Source organism: Dasypus novemcinctus, chromosome 1, assembly GCF_030445035.2.
Source record: "Dasypus novemcinctus isolate mDasNov1 chromosome 1, mDasNov1.1.hap2, whole genome shotgun sequence".
NCBI lineage: Eukaryota > Metazoa > Chordata > Mammalia > Cingulata > Dasypodidae > Dasypus > Dasypus novemcinctus.
Genome location: NC_080673.1, coordinates 136386311 through 136412801, shown reverse-complemented (window position 1 = coordinate 136412801; position 26491 = coordinate 136386311). Strand labels below are relative to the sequence as shown.

The 26491-nt window shown below is 34.8% G+C and overlaps 1 protein-coding gene across 4 annotated transcripts in view; it reads right to left on the bottom strand.

Annotated features, from left to right (window-relative positions):
• Window positions 1–25611, bottom strand: part of LOC101432562 (sulfotransferase 1 family member D1-like) — a 28363-nt gene extending 2752 nt beyond the window's left edge. The window contains exons 1-6 of one of the 4 annotated variants that reach the window (XM_058297486.2): window positions 25443–25611; window positions 20487–20567; window positions 20138–20285; window positions 14929–15054; window positions 14358–14455; window positions 3184–3310 (exon numbers count right to left, since the gene is read on the bottom strand). In XM_058297486.2, the coding sequence (XP_058153469.1) occupies window positions 3184–3310; window positions 14358–14455; window positions 14929–15054; window positions 20138–20285; window positions 20487–20492 (505 nt within the window). In that variant the 5' untranslated portion in view covers window positions 20493–20567; window positions 25443–25611. Of the gene's footprint in view, window positions 1–3183; window positions 3311–14357; window positions 14456–14928; window positions 15055–20137; window positions 20286–20486; window positions 20568–22320; window positions 22369–23210; window positions 23335–25442 lie in introns of those variants that run through there. The other 3 variants (XM_058297481.2, XM_012519276.4, XM_058297489.2) reach the window with 3 other exon arrangements.
• Window positions 25612–26491: the final 880 nt, after the last annotated feature.

Sequence of the window (26491 nt, the reverse complement as noted above, 5' to 3'; positions counted from 1 at the left end):
TAAATGGCTATCTGTGTGCAATTACTGGAAAAGACAGGTTGGAAGAGTGAAGAAAAGCATAGGATACATTATAATACAGGAAAAAAGAGAGGACTTGAGACAACTGGGGACAGCTTAATGGCAAGGGCTATACGTAAATAGGTATGTGGAAATGAAATATGGGAAGACACTGCTACACAGAGAAGAAAAAGATTACCAAAAATGGTGTGAGAAGACGTCTCAATTTATTAAACATATCTCAACACCTACTATACAGTTTCCTTTTTCTTTTGTCCAGTTGGTTTTCAAAGGCAAGACCTCATTATCTTTAAAATCATATTTTAAATTACAAACAGCTTAAGAGCACAGGAATTTAGAATAATTTGCCTTTGATTTAAAATATCAATGCCTTTAACTCATAGCAAAGTCAAATGGATCCTATTTTTTCTCCCAGCTTCTGTTCTCAATTTCTACTAAATTAAGAAAGAAAAGATTTAGTCCCTTGAATGTATCTTGTTTCCCTTATATGAAGTAGATTTCATAGTCTCTAAAGATCTAGTAGACAGGGGAGAGTTTGTCCATAATAAACGCAGTTGAAATGATAGAATGGAAAAAGTCCATAACAAATGCAATTGAAATGATAGAATGAAATAATATTTCTCAATGGATTTAGATGGTTTTAGAGTATAACACCTTGAGGTAAAATAAATTGGCTGGCAACCCCTGAATCCACTGATCAATATCAGTATTACTAAATGTAAGACAACCAGACAATATAAAACTTCTGACATGATGCAATTTGAAATATATAAAATTACCTAAGTATTCAAGAAAAGTAAAAAAATAAAAAAACATTGACTCTAATTTATTAGATTTGTCTTCCAGTCTCAGTCTACAAGCTATATGGGGACAAATTAATTAAATCACAAATAACCAATCCACCCAAATTCAGAATGCAGGGCATCTTCTAGACAATGGCAGGATTTCTTCAGTGTTCACCATAGCACAACATTGTGAATGTAATTAACACCACTGAATTAAAAATTAGAATGTGGTTAAAATAGTTAATTTTAGATTGTATATTTGTTAATAGAATTTTAAAAAATCATAGGCTTCTAATGGAGACTTCTAATGGAAACTATGGACTCTGGTTAATAATGCAATTTTAACAATATTGTTTCATCATTTGTAGCAAAGGTACCATACTAATACACTAATAAATAGTAAGGGGTGAGTGAGGAGTGTTGGGACTCTATTTTCTGCATGAGTTTTTTGGTAAACCATTACTCTAATAATTTTTTAATTAGGAATAAAAGTATCCTTGTAGAGACCCAATCATAAATGAATTATTTTCAAGTATTATTGCCAGGTACTATGTGTTATTACATGTATTTTTAAAAATAAATGTATTTCCAAATTCAGTAGTAGTAAATATTGAACATATTTCTATTTAAAAATAGATTAGTGGGAAGTGGATGTGGCTCAAGCAATTGGGCTCCCACCTACCACATGGGGTCCCTGGTTCAGTTCCTGGTGCCTCCTAAAGAAGACAGCAAGCTGGCACAATGGGCAGGTGCAGCAAGCTGACACAAAAGACAAAACAAGAGCACAAAAGAAAAACATAATGAGATGCACAACAAAGCAGGGAGCAGAGGTTCCTGGTGTTTTAAAGAGGACAAGTAGGACAGCAAGCTGGCACAATGGACAGGCACAGCAAGCTAACTCAACAAGGTGATGAAACAAGTGACACAGAGGTAAAACATAATGAGAGACACAACAAAGCAGGGAACAGCGGTAGCTCAAGTCATTAGGCACCTCCCTCCCACATCAGAGGTCCTGGGTTTGGTTTCCGGTGCCCCTAGAGAAGTAAAGAAGATGAACAAACACAGCAAGTACAAACAGCCAGGGATGGGGAGAGATAAATAAATAAAATAAAACTAAAAAAAAAAACAAAAACAGATCAATATTGTAGGTTTTTTGTTGTTGTTGAAAGGTTAGGTATATAATGGAGGATTTATTTAAGTGAATTTTGAAATATCATTCATGTAGATATGAATGCAAAAAAAAAGTTTTTAAGTTACTATGTTACAATAGTTCTTGCATGTAAAACAGGTTTAATGCAATACAAATAATTAGCAATATCAGAAAAGATTTAAATTATTATACCTCTTTTTAAGAAAATATCTTAAAATGTAAGAATTCCATTTATCATGTTCTATGTTCTGTTATATGTATGACAGATATGGGCAAGAAAAAACAAAAACTCTCTTCTCAAAAGTAGAATTGATGCAGTTTTAGAGGCAGTAGAAAATTTAGTTGAAAATGTTATTTGTGGTTCAATTTTCATTTTCCATAAGATATTTCTTGCCATATTTTTATAAAAATTTGTTTTAAAATTAATGTATCTTTCTATAATTTATATGAATCCCAGGTACAAATACATGTGCTCCTGAAATTATTTGTACATTTCCTTTTCTGTGCTATATAGTACCTAAATATTGCTTTCAAATCTTAAAAAAATTTAATAAGTATACCAGACATATTAGCAATGAAAGAAATCTGATAATATTTTTTAAATAAAAAATTGCATTCTATGTAATAGAATGCATAGGATAATTAAATGCTTCCATATTTCAACAATCACAGCAAAAATAGGTGGCTATTAAAGATAGACTAGATAGACCAAAAACAAAGCTTATTTGTATTTTGATTTGAAAAATAGGTATTTTTATGACAAGTAGGGACATTTAAAGATGTACTTGATATTAAATATTAATAAAGTATTGTTTATTTTATCAAGTGTAAAATGGCATTATAGTTTTATAAACACATTGTTTTAAGAATCCATATGATAGTGTTTAGAGGGAAATATGACATGATATTTGAGATTTGCTTTAAAGTACTCCAAAAAATATTATATTGGGAATGGGGATCAAGACTGGGATAGATAAAACAGTTTGGAAAATGTTGATGTTGAATCTGGTAATGGGTAGACAGAAGTGGTTTTTTTCTTAATTTTCTACATGCCTTCTGTTTTCCTGATTTTATGCTCATGTTTAAGATTTTCATGTCTCTTAGAATGCCTGTTCAGCCTTGTTTATGGACTGCATTGATAGCGATATAATTGTTTATTCATAAGTCATAATAGAACCTCAATAAGTATTTTTCCCAAAGCTCTGAAATCAACTTGATATTTGAACTTACCTTTCCCATTCATAAAATTGTCTAGAAATTCTTCCCAGGTGCCAGGATCAGGTAAAGTCTGTGCCATTTTGTGAAAATGATAGTATGAAACAGCCACATCCTTCGCATTCCGAGCCACATAGATTGTCTACAAACATAGGAAAACAATTGAGGATATGTTATGTTTTCAGTCCTAATTAACAAATCTGCAACTCATGAGACACAGTTCTTTGAGAAGGAGAATGAGAATGTTCAAAACTTCAATGCAATTCACTTGCAATTTTTGATTGCTGGGTCTCAATGAGGAGGAAAAATATGCAATGAGTTTTGATTTGATTTTTTGTTTTATTTAATGAAGGGTGAAGAGTATAGGGAAAAATCAGTTAGAATTTTTAAAAGCAGGAGAAAAGTATTAAAATAATGTGAGATTTGAAATATGGTCATGAAAATAATTATGATGTTTGTTGATGAGCATGGAAGGGAAAAAAACCTTATGTCATAAATACTCTTTAGCTAGATAGTAATAAGGCTGTAAGCAAAATGGTGGAACACCTAAATTTTAAAATCAGCTTTGTAGAGATACATTTAAAGATAGGTAGGTAATTACCATGACACTCCAATCCTTTAATATTAGCTTCAGTTGGTAAAATAACTGAATCAAATCTTTTACATAATATGTTTATATAGAAAGAAAGAAATCAGTCCAACAAGTTTTTGTATCAACTTTCAGATAATGTATTTTTCCCAGGATATTAAAATATTTAAAATCTCAGGGGAAAAAAAAATGACCATATATTGGTTCAAGTTGGAGACCTATTTGCTCTCCCCAATTAATATTGAAATCATGGAAAAATCTATAAACATACATACAAAATATCCTGATAATCACCAAGTCACCAAAATAGTGAGGACTGTCTGGAGTACATAAAACAGGTGAGATTAGATTGTTAGTGAAATTACAACCTCATAGAAACAAAAGAGAGCCTTAAAAAAAATGCATTATGAGTTCTGGGAAGATGGCATTGGAATAAGCAGGCAGGGCTCAATTCTCTCATAAAAATAATGGAGAAAGGGCAAAAAGTTATCTGAGTGACCTGCTTTGGGGGTCAGCAGACCAGGACAGTACTACACAACTACCAGGAGGGCAAGGGAAAGAGACACAAAGAACCTGAAACTAAAACATGAGTTACCAAACCTCCATGGTGGTAAGGAAGGGCTCCCTTCTCCCATCCCCAAGATATTAAACAGGGATAAAATCCTTTGCTCACTGCAGATCACAAAGAGGGAAAGAGACATCTTCCTCCTTGTCAGATGTAACAAAGGAAAAGGGAGGTGGAGTCAGTGGACTTCTCTTCAGTGAATTTGGTCAGCAGAGCCCACTTTGAATCTTGGCTCTGGCTAGACCAAAACAAGGGAAAACAGAGGTTGAAAAAAACACTTCCAAGGAAAGATGCATCGACAAGCACCATTTGATGCCCAGTCTGGATAAAGCATGGAGATAAACTGCTTTTAGGTCTCACTTAACCCAAACTGATGGGAGAAAATCTGTGCCCCATTAGCAAGTCCCTAGCCCAAATCTGATAACCTAAGGTAGGCAATTTTAAAGACTTAGAATAAGTTGAACCAAATATCAAAGAAGGGCTGTGGGAAAAAAAATAGGCAAGAGAGAGAAATTGGCCATCAGAATAAATTTACCAACATATCAGATGCCTAGACATCATTAAAATATAAGCTATACTAGGAAACAGGAAGAGATGGCCCAGCCAAGGGAACAAACCAAATATCCTGACAGGATAAGGATTTAATACAATTAATCAATGATGCTCACATAAATCTTCTAAATCAATTCAAAAATTGAAAGAAAATATGACTAAAAAGATACAGGATATTAAGACACTGGGTGAGCAAAAAGAACTATTTTAAAGCCTGCAAACAAAGGTAACTGAGCTTATGGGAATGAAAGACATGATGGATGAGATTAAAAATACAGTAGAGGCACATAGAAGCAGATTTTAATTCCTTGAAAACAGAATTATTGGTTCTAAAGACAGAACAAGAAGAGAGGAGAATGGAAAAAAATGGAAGAGGGTGTCAAGGAATTGACTGACAATGCAAAATGTACAAACATTGTGCTATCAGAATCCCAGGAGGAGAAGAAATGGAAAAAGGGCAGAAAGAATATTTGAGGAAATAATGGCTGAAAACATCCCAACCCTTATGAAGGACAATTCACCCCAAACAGAATAAATCCAAATAGACCAACCCCAAGCACCTATTACTCAGAAACACAAATATCAGAGATAAAGAGAGGACTCTTAAAAGCCACAAAAGAAAAGCACCACATATAAGGGAACCCAATGAGAGTTAATGCTGACTCTCATCAGAAACTATGGAGGTGAGAAGAAAGTGCTATGATGCATTTAAGGTACTGAAAGAGAAAAACTGCTATCCAAGAATTCTGTATTTGGCAAAACTGTCCTTCTAAAATTAGGGTGAGTTCAAAGTCTTCACAACCAAACAAAAACTAATAGAGTATGCTACCAAAAGACCAGAACTACAAGAGATACCAAAGGGAGTGCTGCAGCTTGAAAGGAAAAAAACAAGGGTGAAAGATGGAGAAGAGAACAGAAATGAAAATTATTAAGAAAGTTATTAAAGGGTCAAAAGACAAACAATAGTAAGATATGAAAACTGTAAGCCAAAAGACAAAATGGATGAAGAAATGCCTTTATTGTTATAACAATGAATGTTAATGGCTTGTGTCCCCAATCAAAGACAGAGACTGATAGAATGGATAAAAAGAAAATGAGCCATCTATTATGCTGTCTAACAGAGACTCATCTCAGACATAAGGACACAACCGGGTTAAAAATGAAAGGTCAGAAAAAGATATTTCATGCAAATAGTAACCAAAGTGAGCTGGAGAAGTGATATTAATATCAGACAAAAGAGATTTTAAATGCAAAACTGTTATATGGGATGAAGAAGGTCATTATATATTAATAAAGGGGGCAATTTCACCAAGAAGAAATAGCTATTCTAAATATTTATGCACCTAACCTGAGTGCCCCAAGATCTATGAGGCACATGCTGGCAAAGCTGAAGGGAGAAAGAGATGTCTCTACAATAATAGTTGGCGAATTCAATACACCAGTCTCAGTATTAGAGAGAACATCAGGACAGATGATAAATAAAGAAAAACAGAATAATATGATAAATGAACTAGACCTAACAGACATCTATAGAGCATTGCACTCCAAAACAGCAGAATATATGTACGTTTCCAGGATGGAATATATGTTGGGTCACAAGACAAGACTCAATCAATTTACAAAGATTGAAATTGTACAAAACACATTGTGTAATCAAAACAAAATGAAATTAGAAATCAATAATGGATGGAAAAATGGAAAATTTATAAATATATGGAGATTAATCAACACACCCTTAAATAATCAGTGGTTCAAAGAAGTAATTACAAGAGAATTCAGCAAATATCTTGAGACAAATATAAAATATAAAAATATAAATCAATGGGACCCTGCAAAGGCAGTGCTGAGAGGAAAACTAATAGCCCACGATGCTTACATTTTAAAAAAAGAGTTAAAATTGAAGATCTAACTGCACATGTGGAGACATTTTAAAAAGCACAGCAATCTAATCCCAAATCAACCTGAAGGAAAGAAATAGTAAAGCTCAGAGCAGAAATAAATGAAATAGAAGACAAAAGCACAATAGAGAGAACCAACAAAACCAAAATTTGGTTCTTTGAGAAGATCAACAAAATCAACAAACCCTTAACTAGACTGACAAAGAAAAAAAGAGAGAAGATTCAAATAAATAAAATCAGGAAATGAGATGGGGGACATTACCACTGACTCCACAGAAAAAAGACAGACCATAAGAGAATACTCTAAATAAATATATGCCAAAATACCTAGACAACATAGATGAGATAGACAAATCCTAGAAACACACAAACCACCTACACTGGCCTGAGAAGAAAGAGAAGACCAATCACAAATGAAGAGATTGAAACAGTGATCAAAAACCTCCAAAGATGAATACCCTTGGACCTGATGAATTCTACTGGTCAAATACTGATGAATTCAATTGGTCAAAGATGATTTCATTATTTTCTGTGATATGATCCTCCATATAGAAAATCCTGAAAAATTCACAACAAAATAATAGAATTAATAGACAAGTTCAGCAAAGTGGCATGCTACAAGGTTAACACACAAATATCAATAGCATGGGAAGCGGCTGTGGCTCAATCAGTTGGCTCCCATCTACCATATGGGAGGCCCTTGGTTCACGTCCCGGTGCCTCCTCGTGAAGGCGGGCTCACCTGCATGCCACAGGAGAGCCAACTCAGCAAGGTGATAGAACCAAGAAGGAAGACAAGCAAGAACAAAGAAGAGCATGCAGTGAATGGACTCAGAAAGCAGACAGCACACAAAAAAGCTGCAAGGGAGGGAATAAATAATAATAATTTTTTTTTAATCAATAGCATTTCTGTTCACTACTAATGTACAATTTGAGGAGGAAATTTTAAAAATCCACTTATAATAGCTACTAAAAGAATGAAATATTTAGGAATAAGCTTAACTAATGTTTTTTTAAAACTAAAAATATTGTTAAAAGAAACCTAAGAAGACAAATAAATGGAGGGAAATTCCATGTTCATGGAAAGGAACGCTAAATATCAATAAGATGCTAATTCTACCCAAACTGATTTATAGATTCAACACAATCCCAACAAAAATACCAACAGCCTTTTTTGAGGAAATGGAAAAGTCAATTATTAAATTTATTTGGAAAGGAAAGTGACCCAGAATAGACAAAAATACTTAAAAAGAAGAGTGAAGTTGGAGGACTCTTACTTTTGTACTTTAAATCATATTACTTAATTACAATGGTGAAAAAAAATCATTATACTGGCATAAAGATAGACACATAGAGCAATAGAACTGGATTGATGGTTCAGAAATAGTCCTTCATATCTACAGTCAAGTGATTTTTGTAAAGGCTGTCAAGCTCTTCCAGCAGGGCCAGAACAGTCTATTCAAAAACTAGTTCTGGGAGATCAGGATAGCCATTGTAGCAGTTTGATATTATGAATGAATTCCTAAAAGAATTATTGGATTATGTTTGTAAACTGATCTTTGCCTCTGGGCATATTAGATTATATTGCATTCGGAGGTTTACTGGATTAAGTAATCAGGTAAACCTCTTGTGCCAGTAAGGTGTTGAGTCCCCACCCACGAAGGGGTGGGGACTCACAAATAAAAGACCTGACAAAGGACTCAGCTGGAGGGCTTTTGATGTTGGAATTTGATGCTGAAGCCTTAAACTGAAGCCCTGGGAAGTAAGGTCACAGGGGAAACAGAAGCAAGCCCCAGGAGGAGAGAAACCCTGAGCCCAGGGAAAAAAAGCCTGAGGAAGGGAGGAGCCCAAAAAGTCCAAACCCTTACAGACATTAACAGCCATCTTGTTCCAACACATGAAAATAGACTTTGGTGAGGGAAGTAACTATGCTCTATGGCCTGATATCTGTAAGCTCCTACCCCAAGTAAATACCCTTTATAAAAACCAACTGAATTCTGGAATTTTGCATCAGCACCCCTTTGGCTGACTAATACACCCATATACAAAAGAAAGAAAGAGAACCCCTATCTCACACCTTATACAAAAATAAACTCAAAATTAATCAGAGACCTAAATATAAAACCTACAACCATAAAACTCTGAGAAGAAAATGTATGAAAACATTTTCAAGGTATTATGGTAAATGGCAGTTTCTTAAACCTTACACCCAAAGCATGAATAACAAAAGAAAAAATTAGACAAATGGGACCACCATAAAATTAAATATTTTTGCACCTCAAAGGACTTTGTCAAAAGGGTGAAAAGGCAGCTGACTAAATGGGAGAAAATATTTGGCAACCACATATCTGTTAAGTGTTTAACATTGATCATGTGTAAAAAGATCATACAATACAACAATAAGAAGACAAACAACCTAATTTTTAAAAAATGGGTAAAAGACTTGCAAAGACAATTGTTCCAAGAAGGAATACAAATGGCAAAAAAAAACACACATGAAAAAATGTTCAATATTACTAGTGATTAGGAAAATGCAAATCAAAATTACAATGAGATATCATTTCATACCTAATAGACTGTCCACTACTAAAAGTCAGAAAACTAAGTGTTGGAGAGGATGTGGAGAGATAGGAATGCTTATTCACTCACTGTTGGTGGGAATGCAGAGTGGTACAGCTACTGTGGAAGACTGTTTGGTAGTTCTTTTTTTTTTTTTTTTTTATTGACTTTGTAATAATATTACATTAAAAATATATATGTGAGGTCCCATTCAACCCCACCCCCCTGCCCCCCCTCTCCCCCCCCCAACAACACTCGTTCCCATCATCATGACACATCCATTGGATTTGGTAAGTACATCTTTGGGCACCTCTGAACCTCATAGACAATGGTTCACATCATGGCCCATACTCTCCTCCATTCCATCCAGTGGGCCCTGTGAGGATTTACAATGTCCGGTGATTACCTCTGAAGCACCATCCAGGGCAGCTCCATGTCCCAAAGACGCCTCCACCTCTCATCTCTTCCTGCCTTTCCCCATACCCATCAGCCACCATGTCCACTTTTCCCAATCCAATGCCACCTCTTCTATGTGGACATTGGATTGGTTGTGTCCATTGCACCTCTATGTCAAGAGGAGGCTCAGATTCCACATGGATGCTGGATGCAATCCTCCCATTTTCAGTTGTAATCACTCTAGGCTCCATGGTGTGGTGGTTGTCCTTCTTCAACTCCATCTTAGCTGAGTGTGGTAAGTCCAATAGATCAGATTGTAGGTGCTGGAGTCTGTTGAGGCTCAGGACCTGGCTATCACATTGTCAGTCCAGAGATTCAAATCCCCTAAATATATCTTAAACCCCAACATTAACTGCACCTCCAGCACATTAGCATGAAAGTCTTATGAAGGGAGATCCCATCTGAGTCCAGATTCATCACACATAAACACCATTTCCAAAGAGGGGCCATCTGCCCTGGTAGTTAACCCCATCGGCCATGACCATAACTCCCATGGGTCTCTTTAGCCCTCAAAGGAACCAATATCTGGGGGTTGTATCTGCTTTATCTGTCTCTCTGACTCTGCTCAGTTGTGCATGAGGGCAATCCTTCTGCCAGCCTCCAGACTCTTTTTTAGAAACTCGTAGCCATATAAACTCATTTCTCCTTTCCATTTCCCCCTTACTTTAGGTCAAACAGCATTTTAAAGTCATGGTATTTTATGTAGACATGGATATTCTGCTGAACCGCATTGAACCTTCCGTATAAGGTCATTTTCCAGTTGCATCATCAGTTGGTAGTTGATAGTGGTCCCTCGGTGCCAGGGAGGCTCATCCCCTGTTTGGTAGTTCTTAAGGAAGTTGAATATACACTTGCCATGTGACTCAGCAATACTGTTACTAGGTAGACATCCAGTAGAACTGAGAGCAGTGAACGAACAGACTCTGCTCACTGATGTTCATAACAGTGTTATTCGATTATTGCCAAAAGTTGGGAACAACTAAGTTGTCCATCAATTGATGAAATGGTTAAGCAAACTGTAGTGTATACCTATTGATAAAATATTATGCCACTGTAAGAAAAAATGAAGTTGTGACGCATATGACAACATGGATAAATCTGGAGGACATTATGTTGAGTAAAGCAAGCCAGACACAAAAAGACAAATACTGAATGATTACACTATTATGAACTAAGTATATTGTATAAACTCATAAAGTTAATAATTAGAATATAGGCCACCAGAAAATAGAACAAGCATAGAGAATGGAAAGCTGAGGTTAACCTGTACAGAATTGGTTAAAAAGGTTGTTTCTAAATCTAAATCTTTGGAAATGAATAGAAATGGTTAAAGCATATCACAGTGTTTAAAACTAGCAGAGCTATTATATGGGTATGACAGTGGTTGAAAGAGTAAGGCTAAGGTCATGTATATCACTAAAAGGAAAGATAAAAATGTAACATAGGACTGTATAACATAACCAGACCTCATGCAAAATACAAATATGGGTGCTATTACATATATTAGATTGTTTTACAAAATATAAATACAAATAAACTAGAGAAATGGAAACAGAATAGCAGCTATATACAGCAGGGGAAGCATAGAGAGACTGAGAGGTAATGAGGTTATTATTTTTATTGGAATAATGAAAATGCTCTAAGAATGATTGAAGTGATGAATGCACAACTATGTGATTATAATACCATTGACTGTACACTTTGGATGGGTTTATACATTATTAATTTGTATCAATAATTGATCTGTTAAAAAAAATGAGTTATCTCATTAGAACTATGGAACTTCAAGACGAGAAACAGCAAAAGCTGAGAGAAGAAGGTGCCTGTGGGTGCAGATATGCATTTATGTAATGGGTGGTAGAATAGCTGTCCTAACTCTCTACTTCTAACTCTGTTGATTTCCTATGGACAAAAACTGGAATTTAAGCTATCTAAAATGGGAGTTCTGACGTGACAAAGGTATGACATAGTTAACCTAAGACCACCAGGTGTAATGGAAGAATGGACAGGCTGTGTCAGCAATAGCCAGCTCTATACCCTAAAGAAAAGCATACCTGGATACCTCTCATCACCTCAACTTTTAACTAAGCAAAATACTTCAGTAATCCTGTTAAAAATACTTGAGATTAATTAAATTCAATATAGTGCATCATGCACTAATATACAGAATCAAAAGGATGGCAGAGAGGCACCAAAACTAGCAAAGGAAAGCATTAGCATCTGAAGAAATTTTTTATGCAGAAAACTGAAGAAAACTTTAAAAGATGTTGAAATAGTATGTCCATGTTTATTCAAAGCATATAACATTTATTTTATAATAGACTTCTTTTGAAAAAATAATTATTTTTAGATATTAAACACATGATTGCTGAATTTAAAATAAATATATTGAAATAATATATTTAATAAATATACTAAAATATCAAGCCAGCTAGTTGGGAGACCAAATATAGAGATTTTTTTCCTCTGATAGAATTCAATGCAAAGGTCAAGAAGACATAAAATGTAAGAGAATAGCTAAGACAAGCTGAGTATATATCTAGATATTTCAGAAACTATTTAAAAGTATTCCAGAAAGATAGAAATGAGAGAATGAAATGCAAAATAATAAGATAAAAATCAAAAGAAGCATAATGTTTTCCTTTTGAAAGTGCTGTTATGAAGCAAAGCAGAAAATGTTTTTTTAAAAATTACCTTTCCTAATATGAAAATTTCATGAATATATTTACAGAACAGACAATTAAGTTTTCTAGTTCTTTCATGCTTGCTGACTTGTATGTATTTATATAATTTCAACCTTCCTTTTTTGATAAAACATACATATAAAGTAGTTGGGAGGAGAATTTGTAATTTATGGTGTGGACTTTTTCATGTCCAAGGTAGAAGTCTGTTAAATTGCCTCTATTGCTAACTAGGTAGAAAGTTAATTGCTCTTTCAGTAAGCACATTACAGAATTCTCATGGAAATGCTTTTTCCATAGTGAAGTAATAAAATGACAGTGCACATAGAAGAATCATATAATAAACTCTGGTATAAACATGGGCACAAGTGTAGAGAGCTGGAATATAAGTAACCAGAGTGAAGATTCAGAGTAGAGAACCCTATGAACATCAGAGGAAGAGGCAAAGTCACCGTACAATATTATAACACCAGCCTTGGTGTTGAGCAAGCTAACTCAAAGCTTGGGAAAGGATGGTGCTGGAATTTTATTAAGGCAGATTGGCTACAGAAATCCAACCACTCAGCCCGGGGTAAGTACTGACTCCAAAGTCGATCTGCTCAAAGATCAGATTAGAAGACCACATAAAGAGATTCCCAGCTCAGCTTAAGTTTTAACATTGGGTAAAAAGGGGGGAAAAAAGGTAACACATTCGACACACCTAAAGTTCCATAAATGGCCAGCTGGCAATATATGCAGAGTCACAGAATAGAAAGTAATAAAACATGTGGATATCCTCTGCAAGAAATACAGTTTGAAATTTAAACCTTTACCTCATGCCCACTTCCTTTCGTAAAAGGTATTCAGATATGCGGACAAATAAATAAAACATACTGTTATAGATTTTAAGATGAAAGTGTATAAAAGGTAAGGTGAGTTCTACCTGGTGTATCGAGAATCACCCAGGAGATGAAGTCTGAGCCAAGTTTCAGAATCCAAGGTTCTCATTAACCAGATGTAAAATGTGAGAAAATGGCATCCCAGGAAGAAAAACAGCATGAACAAAGGAGCCCTGACAAAAATCAGACCAAGTAATAAAGATACCTTCATGTAACTTGGCTCAGTGTAGCAAAAGACTGAGCTGGAGGTTCCAGTAGGAAAAGACGAAAATCCTAAGGGGTTTGTGCTTATGCTGCAGGCAATAAGGATATTCAGGAAAGTTTTAAGGTATTTAAACAAGAATTTGCATGATTGAATCCACATTTGAAATGACTGGCACCAGTTGGTGGTGGAGAAAAGAGAAGTTTGAGGACTAGATAGAAATATTTGGCCATCACTAATACATAATGTAGTGGCAGGGAATTCAAGGAGAATGGAGATAAGGTCACTGGCGGTCTTTTGCAGAATACTTTCTTTGGAGCAATAGAGACAGAAGAAGCACATGAGCATAGTTTGAAGAGAATATAGATGTGGGGATTAGTTCCACCACCTTGGCAAAGACATGATTAAATGACTTATAAAAGCGCATCTGTTCTTGCTTCAGAGCAAAAATAACTCTGTCCTTGCTCATTTCTGCACAAGCTATCTCTTTTTGCTGGAAGTTTGAAAACAGTTTCTTTTTGCATTTTTTGCCGCTAGATAGGATTTGAACCTAGGGATAAAATATCTTGTTCCGAGACAAAACATCCTTGAGGAACTGAACTTTAACCACCGCCCTTGGCTGAATCCAAAAATACATGATATATAAGCAAGAGAAATAAAGCAGACGGTGTCCTCCCTGCCTATGCGTTTTGGTGTTCAAGTCTTTCATTCCCGCAGCAAATAGGATATGTGAAATTAGAGGCGGTTAGCCATTTACTTTGAGAAACATATGCCATGCACATGTAGCCACAAGTGTGTCAAAATGGTTACCTTGCAGTTTTTCTCCCAGAAGGATACTGGAAATAGATGAACAGGAAGATGAGTCTTTACCAGTCTTGGAGATGGCATTTTATTTAAAGACCCCACACCTAAAGGATATTCAATAATATTAAAGGGTCATGGGATACAGCAGGTTTCTAATAGATCCTTCCCACGTAACTGTAACTAAATGATTCTCAAAATGTACTAATTCTGAACCAGCTGCATCAATATTATCTGCAGATTTTAGAAATGCAAATCCTTGAACCCCACTCCAAACCTACTGAATCAGGTACTCTGAAGAAGATAGGATTTTAAATCTAGGTAATCTGATGCATACTAAATTTGCACAGCACTTGTCTAAACCATTCCAAAAGTCATATAAATAGATAAATTAAGTGGAGGAATTTGATTAAGTGTCTTATATCACAGAGCTCTTACATATCTATCCACCACAGAAATTATAGTAATGTCTTTTTTTGACAATAAGCCAAAATTAGAGTTGAGAGTCTTATATCATATATGAAGTCAAATTATATGATAACACAACATTGAATGAATTATGACTTTAAGTAAAACTTACCATCTGCAAATCCAGGCATAATCAATTCCATAAATACAACTCGGTTATAAATAGAATCCCGTTTACATTTTTCTTCATCTCCATTGTTAACAATTTGGTCTACCATCTCACTAACCCAGGTTGTTCCTGAAAAAATAAATAAGTAAAAAGTCGGATTCAGATTTTAATTGGTTTTCCCTAGGAATACTCACTGAACAAAGTTTTTTTTTCCCTTAATTTTAATAAAATGCAACTCTGTTCGTGTCACTACTCTCATTTCCAGGTCACATGGCAAATCAAGATTCAACTTCTTTAGGAACTGTCAAACAGTCCTCCACAGTAGCTGTACCATTCTACATTCCCACCAACGGAGAATAAGTATTCCTATCTATCAATGTCATCTCCAACATTTGCAGTTCTCTGTCTTTTTAATAGTCACCATTCTGATAGGTGTGAAATGATATTTCATTGTAGTTTTGATTTGCATTTCCCTAATCATTATTGATGTTGAACATTTTTTCATGTGTTTTTTTGCCATTTGCATTTCTTCTTTGGACAAAAGGCTATTCAAGTCTTTTCCCATTTTTTAATCAGGTAGTTTGTCTTTTTATTGTTGAGTTGTAGCATATCTTTATATATCATGGATATTAAAACCTTATCGGACATGTGATTTCCAAGTATTTTATCCATTGAGTCAGTTGCCTTTTCACACTTTTGACAAAGTCCTGTGAGGTGCAAAATATTTAATTTTGAGGAGGATGACCAGATGTTTTGATGGCAGGATCAGTAACATATTTGCAATAGGCATTACCATCTGAGTAATAGCGGTGCTCCGTATTTTGTAGAACTGTCTATGCTCTTAGCTATCCCCAGTTTTCTGCATGCCAGAGGCTCTTAACCCATCCAGATACTAGGCCCAACTTCAGAAGTCTTTTGTAATCCTTAAGGACCCATGTGTCCCAGAGGTATTTCAGCTATTTCACACTGTTTCCAGCTTTCCAGAGCCAAGGCCCGTACACTTTTTCCCTACAACAATGATTCTCTAAGTGTGGTTGAAATCAGCTTGGCAGCATCACCTGGGAATTTGTTAGCCAACCCACATTTTACTATTAATAAATCAGAAACTCGGTCTGGGGCCTGGCAAAGTATAATTTAACAAGCTCTCCCAGTGATTTCAACGCATATAACATATGGCTATCAAAGAAACACTATATTGTTTCCTTCCCAACTACTTAGGACTTATTCAACATATGTGTTGAATGACTAATCATTTCACTTGGAAGATCAAAGGTCTCTATTTTCACTCATATTAAGCCTATACACAATCACACAAAAAATGAAAATAATCGTAAGGACAATAGTAATATTGCTAACTAGTGATCTTTTACTGTTTTCCTAGTATTATTACAATAATTATATATATATATATATATATATTATCCCATTTAATCCTCATAACAAGCCATTGAGACAGTCCTTATATACAGAGGAGGAAAGTGAAGCACAGAACTCTACTTACATGCCACTTTAGCACTAACAAATGAGATAAATCTAAAAATTTGAAAAGAAACTGATTTATGGTCTAAGACTGATTATTGTTTCTCTACTGGAAAAAAGAGCAATAGAGTACACAAAGAGATGCAAGGAAAACATAACAAGATAGAGTATAAATACTGAGCAATGGTTTTCTGCAGAGGAAAAATGTACTGAATTTGGGTTTTGAGTATGAATCAAAAAGCCTGGGCTCATTTCTGGATTTGCTGTCTGTCAGTACTATAAGATTGGCAAATGCTTTAACCTATCTCTTATCCAACATATTCACCTATAAAATAGTATTAGCACCTACCACTTAGTTGCAAGAAATAATTGAGTTGATAATGTAAAATTAAGAGAAAAATAAAATAAACACACTTTGTAAATGGTAGAAGATGGCCGCTGCTTTTGTCTGCTGCTGCTCTTAGTATACATGATTGGTTGTTAGTTATGAACACTTTTTCTCTCATAACTTGTACGCATCTTGAGAAAAAGGGACAAATCAGAAATTTATGCTCAGCACCTACTATAGAGACTGGACTATCACAAGTCCTCAAGACTGTTGAACGTAAATTGAATTAAATTGCTTACAACTAGTTGGAACCGTAACTAAAAGTAGGCTTAGGATTCGCTTACACACTAAAGAGTTACTAGTGACTTCTATGAGCAAATGTCCCAAAGTCTCACATATTTTGCCTATGCTTAGCCAGCTTTCCAAATGTTCATCTGGTTAATAAAGATTTTAACTTCTTAGTTCCTGGAGAATTGATTGTGGGTTATTTAGGGAAGCAATCACCAAACCCATGAAAGGGAAAATAAATAGCGGTTGCTGTCACAACTAAGTATGGGGCCAAGGAAAGATTTCTGCAGTCCAAGATTGCTAAGAATGATTTCTATTGAAGCATGTTCCAAAGTGCTCCAAGGTTTGTGAGTGGACCACACACCTGTGGTTCATGGAGATGCAGTCAGATAAGGAAGTTTCAAGAAGAAGAGAACCCTCTTTTAGGTTTTTTTTTTAACAAAATCAAATTTAACAAAAGAATTAATTATTATAACTCCTATCTGGGGATATCTTTAATCCAGAGCACCAAGCAGAACATAAAATAGTCAGATTATTTAATTACATCTTTGTCTAAACTTAGTTGAGCATCTTAGTTCATCTCTTAAGATGAAAATAAGTGTGGGAATTGTTTAAACAAGATAAATGTATGAAAAGCCAACTACCTATGATATTCATATATTGTGGATTTGGTTACTAACCAGGAAAGAGATATTGTGGTAGAGACTTAGAGTATCTGAAATTAAGCATCATCATCATTGTTATCATTATTTTCATTATCTTTTATTGAGTCCTTATTATGCATCTGACATTGCAATGTGCTGTGCTTAAAACCAATTATGTAACTTTTTTTGTTTTATGATTCTGAGATAGGGATCATTGTTATTCTCATTTTCCAGATAAAAAAGTTAAGGTTTAGTGAACTTAAGCAAATTGTTCCTAGTTATAGAGAAAGCAAGTGAGATTTGAATCCAAGTTTGTTTTACACTTTGACTTTAAGGAGTAGAAATTTTAAGAATTCTCAACACTTGTTCTAACACATTGATTTGCTTGTTTAAAACCATCTAGGCCTTCCAAAATGCAATTCTGTAAGTGTATAATTTACTACAGTATCAACTATTGGAGTTCAATGACCGGACAGCATCTATTATTCTCCACAATGGCTACCATGGTTCCTTGCATTTAGCAAGTATTTAAATATTTATCAAATTAATTAATGGATGAATATTTTGGCTTCATTGATAAAATTTCATTTTTGATATCTCATTGCTAGTATCCCTTTATTTTTCACTCCACACTGCTAACCTCTTCTTCTGGTAATCACAGTCAAAGTATGATTCAGAATTATATTGACAGGAAAAACAAAACAGAAGCATAAATTAGGAACTCCATTATTCTGCCTATAAACCTACAAACCTCCTTTGCATCTGCATAAATCCTGTCATTTTTTCTGTTAAATGGAGGAAGTATTTTCTCTCCTAGCAAAGGCCAGTCCTGTGACACAGGCTTTGGCCCCATCCCTTCCTGACTTCTCAGAACCTGAGATCTTTGCTAAATCCAGGGAACACTTTCAGTACCCATCTTTGTTGTATGAACTAATACAATTAATTATATTGAGAGGAACAACATCAGTCTCAAATTTTCATTGATTTTTCAGTGGGACATAAATGCTAAAAGGTGATCTGGTATTTTTGTCCTTTTGGTACATAAGTTAAAAAACAATTTTGTACATAGGAATAATATACCATCAAGTACGTAGAGCAAATATTTAAAACTGGTCATAATATTGGTTAAGTTGTCAAATTTCCCAGAGAATGATACTAAATTTGTTTTCAAAAATTGTAGAAATCAAATTTTGACTGCCTGTTTGTACTGCTTAGACTTGTATGCAGACAAGAATATTCTAAGATATTTGTTCACTCTAGACTTTAATTTTTGGACATACAAGCTTTAATATATTAAATCTAATAAAAGACACCATATTCACGTTAATATAATTTGAAAAAATTAAAATAATTTTTATAATTTAGTTCTAAGTTGTCATTGGTCATAATTTTTGGTCAATTATTAGGTGTACCAAAGAATTCTCACAAAATGAGAAACATTGATCCACAAATTGTTTTCAAATTTCATGACATATTTATAAATAATAAATTTGATATTAACAATTAAGGATACTGTTAACTTCAGTAAACAAGATTATATTACTTTTGTAGACATTTAATTAAAATTTTTTATTTACTGTGTAACTTTCTTTTTGAATTTAAGAAGTAATAGTGGTATTTTAAAGGTGTCCCAAAATTTTAGAGGCCCTTGAAAAGTTTGGAGGATATAGCATCATCCCACTGGAATTACATAAATATCTAAGAGGAATATGCACTAAAAATGCAACAGATAAATGGGTACCACAGAGGTTTAAAGGTAATATATTTTAAATTATCTGTTGAATTTCTACATTAAATATAATCTTGTACAAAGAAAGGTACAAAATTATGTAGGGTAAATTTTCATTGTAATATGGATTAAGATGTTACTGATATTATGTTATATGTTATACCAAAATTTTCCTGATACTTAGATATCTACTTTTAGTAGTGAAACCTCATTAAAAGTCCCTCAATGACAATGATGATGGATGATAAGAACTCCTCAATTTAGTTAAAGTCAAATGAGAATAACTCCAATAGAAATGAATCATTCAAATAATAGCCATCTTTTGAAGATGACTTTGCATATTAACTATTCATCCAAACTCATCATACAGTCATAATTTACCTGAAAGATATATAATTGTCATCCTTTGGTAACTGATAAAGGATATTTTCCATACAAATTTATAAATGAAAATAAGAATTAACAATATTATACACTGTGATGTAGATACTCTGCTAACCATTAGGTAGGTTTTTTGAACCCCAGATTCTCAGGGAGCTCAAAGAATATCCAATGTAGAGTTAGGAACATTTAACAAGCCAGTCCTCTTAGACCCCTATGAAGGAGGTAATTTTTTCATATTTACTGATCACTACTCTTGCAGGTCAATGGATTGATAAGCAAACCCCAAATATTAAATCCTCCAAGCACTAAAATTTTGAAAGCCACCACATGACTTTCTTCTAACTTTCTCAAGTAACTCACCAGACTTGGGGTATGTAGAAATCACAATGTCACTGGGCCTTGCCTGAAAATTTTCCACTTTGTCCCATGCTTCATCCATGCCCTTGAGTACCAGGATACCATGAACTTCCACAGCCTCCTGTCGTTGTAAGTGCTCAACATTACAGTTCTAGGGGAGAAGAGGGGAAAAGAATTTAGAGTCCTCCTGTTCCATGAGATATATCTGTGGTATTTCTAATATCTAGTTTTTAGTAGCAATCACCTTTAGAACTCTTTATAAAAGAGAGAGAAAAATCAAAGAAAGAAGATAAAGAGAATAACCTGCATTCATTGTACATAAAATCTTAAACACAAGAAATACTTTCTTTACCTCCATTGTAATTACTTTTGAAGAGTTCTGGATGGCTGACTTTAAAGCAAACGAGAGCCTGTTTTCTGTTGTCTTCTGCTTCTGTAATATGTAAAAACTTGTATTTTATACACTGTTTGTTGCTTTCAAGTCACTAAAGATACACGAAAACTCTTTGCCTGTTTCTCCACACTTACTCATTCATGCCTTACAACATTCTTACATAATGTTATATTTGCTCTTATTCAAGAATAAAGCAAAGTCCATTATCTGCTGGACTTTATACTGGAATGGCTAGAATTTTTATGCTGTTGTTTTAAACATCAGTTTCATTTACATGCCTCTACTTTGCTCTTAATATTTTAATTCTTCCTATTCTTTCTCTAGGATAAAGAATCAAATATTAGATGGAAGATGTCAATTGCAAATGTCCTACTCCACTTTTAAGTTTAAATTCTTCAAGTTCAAGTCTCAAGCCTTTTTAGGATACTTCTAATTTGGAAAATTTTTATGAACAGAAATTAGCCAATGTGACTAACCGATCAATGCTAATTTCAGCAGCTTTTTTTTAAAAGGAACTTTTGGTCTTTTACAAAAACTTCTGGTCTGAATGTGATCTCAGTCAAAATTAAAGGCATTGATTATTAGAAATAGTGTTATAAAAAGCACTTTGATTTATAGCTACTACTATAGCATTAACTCTAGCATCACCGAGTTAGGAAAGGCACACATTTAGGTGATATTACAATCTATGCCTTACTGAGACAATTAAAAAACTGTTCCTAACGCATCAGTTTCTTGTGTTTCTCTAGAGCAAACATTATCTAAGTTCAAGATACACAAAAATAAGCTGGGATACTTGTTAAATATGCTAATATTTGGAAAACACCCTGAAGATATTACATTGACTCTGGTGTCTGCACAGTTAACCGCTTATTCCAAGTAATTCTGTCATAGAGGGTCTAATAAACACATCTGAAAAACAGCATATTATTTGGATATGTGCAGATTTTAACTAGCATCTAAACTGTAAAGAAAAATTTCTTAATAATAGTAGACTATAAATTGTGATGGTAAAGAAGTTTCTAGTGCAACTCCATGTGGGTTTGAATGCAGAATTCACTCTTTAAAAGTACATTATCCTGGAGAAGTTACTTTATTTTTCTATGTTTTAACTTTTTTATCTCTCCTGAGGGGAAAAATAATAATTCTTAATTCATAAAATTGTTGGAATGACGAAATAAGGTAATTTACATAAAATATTTGGTACAATGCCTGACAAGTAAAAAGTGCCCCCCAAGATCAAGGGTGTTTTATTTTATATTATTTCCCATTATTTCACATATGCTTAAGAATTAATTGTAATTGTTTTCTTATTTGTATGGCTCAATGATTTTTCCTCAGTGAAAAAGATAGCAAAACATGGGAAACCAGATATAAATTTCTTTCCTCAGCCTTAGCATTTACATAATGATTGGAACTCAAAGATAACTCAAGAACTCTAAAACTTTTTTCTTTTTCTCTTGCTATCTTCAGTTTCTATAAGAAATCTTGTATGGGATACATCTTTCCAATGGCCTTAAATTAATCTAATATCCTTTTATGAAGGAACCAGAATAAGCAAGCATCCAAAGGAAGACCTTTGAATGAAATTGGATTCCTGGAAACTGCCTCTTTGCTTTCATATTAGATTATTTCAATTACCCAGTTTCACCTTAAGAGGCAAGACCATCTGCAATAGTGGTTTCTGCCTACACCAGAAATATATAACCTCTTTCCCTCAATTATTTCAATAGTAAGTCTCCCTCAGATGCTCCATACAGTTAAGCACAGAATAGGCTTTAATTTGACTTACTTTTACGTATACCTTATTCAGAGAAGTCACCATGATCAGGTGGAAAGAATCTTTTGAAAAACCAGGATTGAGTCATATCCACTATAGAAGAGTCAGAAGGTGAGGCCACTGTCACTTGAATCACATGAGCAAAAAGTGGAAGAATAAAGGTTTTCCAAAGAGAAATTGGAAGATGTTAGGAAAAGAAGAGAGTATGGATAACTATTGGAAAGCATGAAATACCCACAACTTCCTTAGCAGTTGAATCATGGGTTCTTACAAACAGCAGATGCTCAATAAAAGTTTATTTCATAAAATTGGATTTTTTATTATGCTGTAACAAAATAAGACCTAAAACCCACTCCAGCTACTACTCCATTTTTTTTTCCTTTTCTTTCTTACAAAACTCCTTGAAAGATTTTCCTGCTGAAGTCAATTCTCTTTCCATTTTGTTTTTCTTAAACTCATTCTCAATCACATTTTTACTTCACTGGAACTGCATTTTCAAGACCACCAGGCCCTCTGCACTCTAAATCTGTTATTCAGTTGTACATGACCCAAGAAACACATGACAACCCCGATCATTCATCATGACTCCTTATTCTTGGTTTTCAAAATACCATATCATTTGTTTTTCTTCCTACCAGGCAAAGAAATTCTTTTCAGTCTCTTCTACTGGTTCATGTTCATATCTCTGATCTCAAAAGAACATTAGTGCTCACTTTTTGAACCTTTTTTCTATCATTGATCACACCTTTGGAGGAAAAATCCAGTCCTATGGTTTCAAAATACTAGCTATATGCTGATAAGTCCAAAGTTATAATACCAACCCTAACCTCATGTATTAAAAAGCTTAGCATGTCAGGGGTCGTCTTGACATCTTTGAGAGTTACAGGTCCTCATTGACCTACCTGTGACATCCCTTGCTCTTGTTAGATATTCCCCCAACCGGCAGGAAAGGCTCTCACCCAGCTAATTCCTTATCATCTGCACCTGCTGCACTACATGTGTCCTCAAAATATTTATTTCATTTTTCTGCCAAAATTAAACACATCACCAATCACATTCTATTACAGAAATCAGGGGTCACCCCACCCTCTTGTTACTAAAACCCTGCCTCCTATAGCACTTGATTGTTCACTCTGCTGCTGAGTACAACCACTGTGGAACTGCATGGTATGTGATATCCTCCTCCCAAGGGCTATGAGTATATGTTACATAAATTTCTGGCAATCCTATGTCATGTTCAGCCATCTCACATTATTTGGGCAGGGGATCTTTCCCTCACCAAGAGAGTGAAGAGGAGACAAACAAAATACCTTACTCCTAAATTTAAGTTTTTTTTATATCCAATTCCCACTCATTTGATCTTTCCTCTTTGATTCCCAAGAGGAAGGTCAATGTTCAATTCCTTATTTCACATTACCTTAAAGCTCTTCTTAGTGTTCTACATTTTAGGAAATGGAAGTTCCATCTTTTCTGTGGCTTGAGAAATTTGAAGTCATACCCGACTCTTTTCTTATTTACACCTGACTCAAGCAATGTATCAACTGTTTATATAAATTATATCTTCCAGAATGTGACAACTTCTCAGCAAGTTTACTACTCTTTCCTTGTGCCAGAGACTGTTATTTCTTGCTAGGATGTTTGCAATATTCTCTTAACTCGTCTCCTTGTTTCCACTGTTGCCTCCCTGCCTTCAATCAATGATCAACACAAGAGCAAAAATCATTTTGTTAATCTAGTAATGAAGGGAAAAATGCCAAGAGGACATTATTGGGGCAATTGAAAAAGTTGAGATATAGACTGTGGACTTTATATCAATGCTAAATTTCTTGAGCTTGATAACTGTATTTAATTATTAACCTTGTATTTGGGAAGCCAGCACTGCACCAGTAGTGCTGAGCTACACCAGCTCCCCAAATTACCATTAATTCTTAGGATATGTACATGGAATTTTTTGATGGTAAGGAGCATAGTGCATGCAATCTATTCTCCCAGGTTTAGAAGAGAGAGAGAGAGAGAGAGAGAGAGAGAGAGAGAGAGAGAGAGAGAAATAACAAATGTAGCAATATAGTAAGAGTTTGTAAATCCGGGTATCTGGGTAGGGAGTTCATTGGTGTTCTCTACATTATTTTTGTGTTATGATTGCACATATCCTGTAAATTTGAAATTATCCTGATAAAAATAAGCCAGAATTCATTTCTCTAAATAAGATATATAAATGGCCAATAAGCACATGAAAATATGCTCAGTATCATTAGCATAGGGAAATGCAAATCAAAACCACAATGAGAAATCATTTAGCATCCACTAGAATGGCTACTTTCACCAAAAAAAAAAAGGAACTAATAATGTTGGAGGGGTTGCATAAAAATAGGAACACTCATATATTGTTTTTGTTTATGTGTGTGTGTGCTGTGTTTAATTATACATTGTTGATGGTAATGTTAAATGCTGCAGCTGCTGAGGAAAGCAATTTGGAGGTTCCTCAGTCAGATAATTATAGAATTAACATAAGACCTGACAATATCACTTCTACATAAATAACCAAAAGATTTGAAATCAAGAACTTGAACAGATATTTGCACACCAATTCCAGAGGTGGCATTAGTCACAATTGCCAAAAGGTGGAAGCAACCCAAGTATTAATCAACAGATGAAAGGATAAACAAAATATTGTATACACATACAATGAAATATTTTTTAGCCATAAAAAAGAAATTAAGTTCTGGCACATGCTACAACATGGATGCACCTTATTTGAATGAAATAAGCTAGACACAAAAGGACAAATGTTGTATGATTTCACTGATATGAAATAATTAGATTAAGCAAATTCATCGTCAGAAACTAGAATAGGGATTATCAGGGATGGGAGTAGGGAATAGGGAGTTAATGCTTGATTGGTACAGAGTTTCTTTCAGGTTCTTTCCCCCTCATTTTCACTGCTATAAACACACTTGGCACTCAGTGGTTCCTCAAATATGCCAGAAATTCCATTGCTCTATAACCTTCTACTTGTTTTTCCTTTTGTCTCTAATTTAGTGGAATAACTCACTCCTTAACCTCCTTCAAGTTTTTAGTTAAAAGACACTTTCTCGGGAAGCAGACTTGGCCCAGTGGATAGGGTGTCCACTTACCACATGGGAAGTCTACAGTTCAGACCCCGGGCCTCCTTGACCCGTGTGGAGCTGGCCCCTGTGCAGTGCTGATGTTCGCAAGGAGTGCCGCCCCACTCAGGGGTGTCCCCTGCGTAGGGGAGCCCCATGTGCAAGAAGTGCACCCGTAAGGAGAGCCACCCAGTGTGAAAGAAAGCGCACCCCACCCACGAATGGCGCCGCCCACACGGAGAGCTGATACAAGATGATGCAACAAAAAGAAACACAGATTCTCGTGCCACTGACAACAACAGAAGCGGACAAAGAAGAACACACAGCAAATGGACACAGAGAACAGACAACCAGGGTGGGGGGTGGGGGAGGGGGGCGGAGGGAAGGAGAGAGAAATAAATAAAATAAATCTTTTTTTAAAAAAAAGACACTTTCTCATTAAAACCTTTCATAACCAACATATTTAAAACTGCAACACCACCTCCTCCATAATAGCTATCTCCCTTGCACACAGAATCATCTAAAACTCTTTAGGCCTTTTTAATTTTTAATTTTCTATCTCATACAATCAGAATGTAAGCTTCATGAGCCCAGAGATATTTTCTCTGTCTCCTTCCAAACATGGATGTATTTCCAGTGCATAGAACAGTATCTGTAAAATTCTAAATGTGATTAAAGCAAATTAACCTGACATATATATAATAATATATCTTTTTACATGGAAGCTTAGTAGGCATAAATGGTAGAGAAAATAAGAAAATAGAGACTATGGTGATGGGATTTTCCCTAACAATTTCTGGGACCATTGGAAAGAGCAATTTTTTTAAAAAAGATGTTTATTATCATGTCTTTTTAAAATTTTTTTCAATTAAAAAAATTTTTTTCTTCTCCTTCCCCTCCCCTGTCCTGCTGTTTTTGTTTTTTGGGTTTTTTGTTTGTTTGTTTTGTTTTTTGGTGTCTGTGTCCTCTCACCATGTGATCTTCTGTATCTATTCCTCTTTTTGTCTTCTCATCTTTCTCCTCTAGGATTCACCAGAATTCGATCCTAGGCACCTCTGATGTAGAGAGAGTTTCCCTGC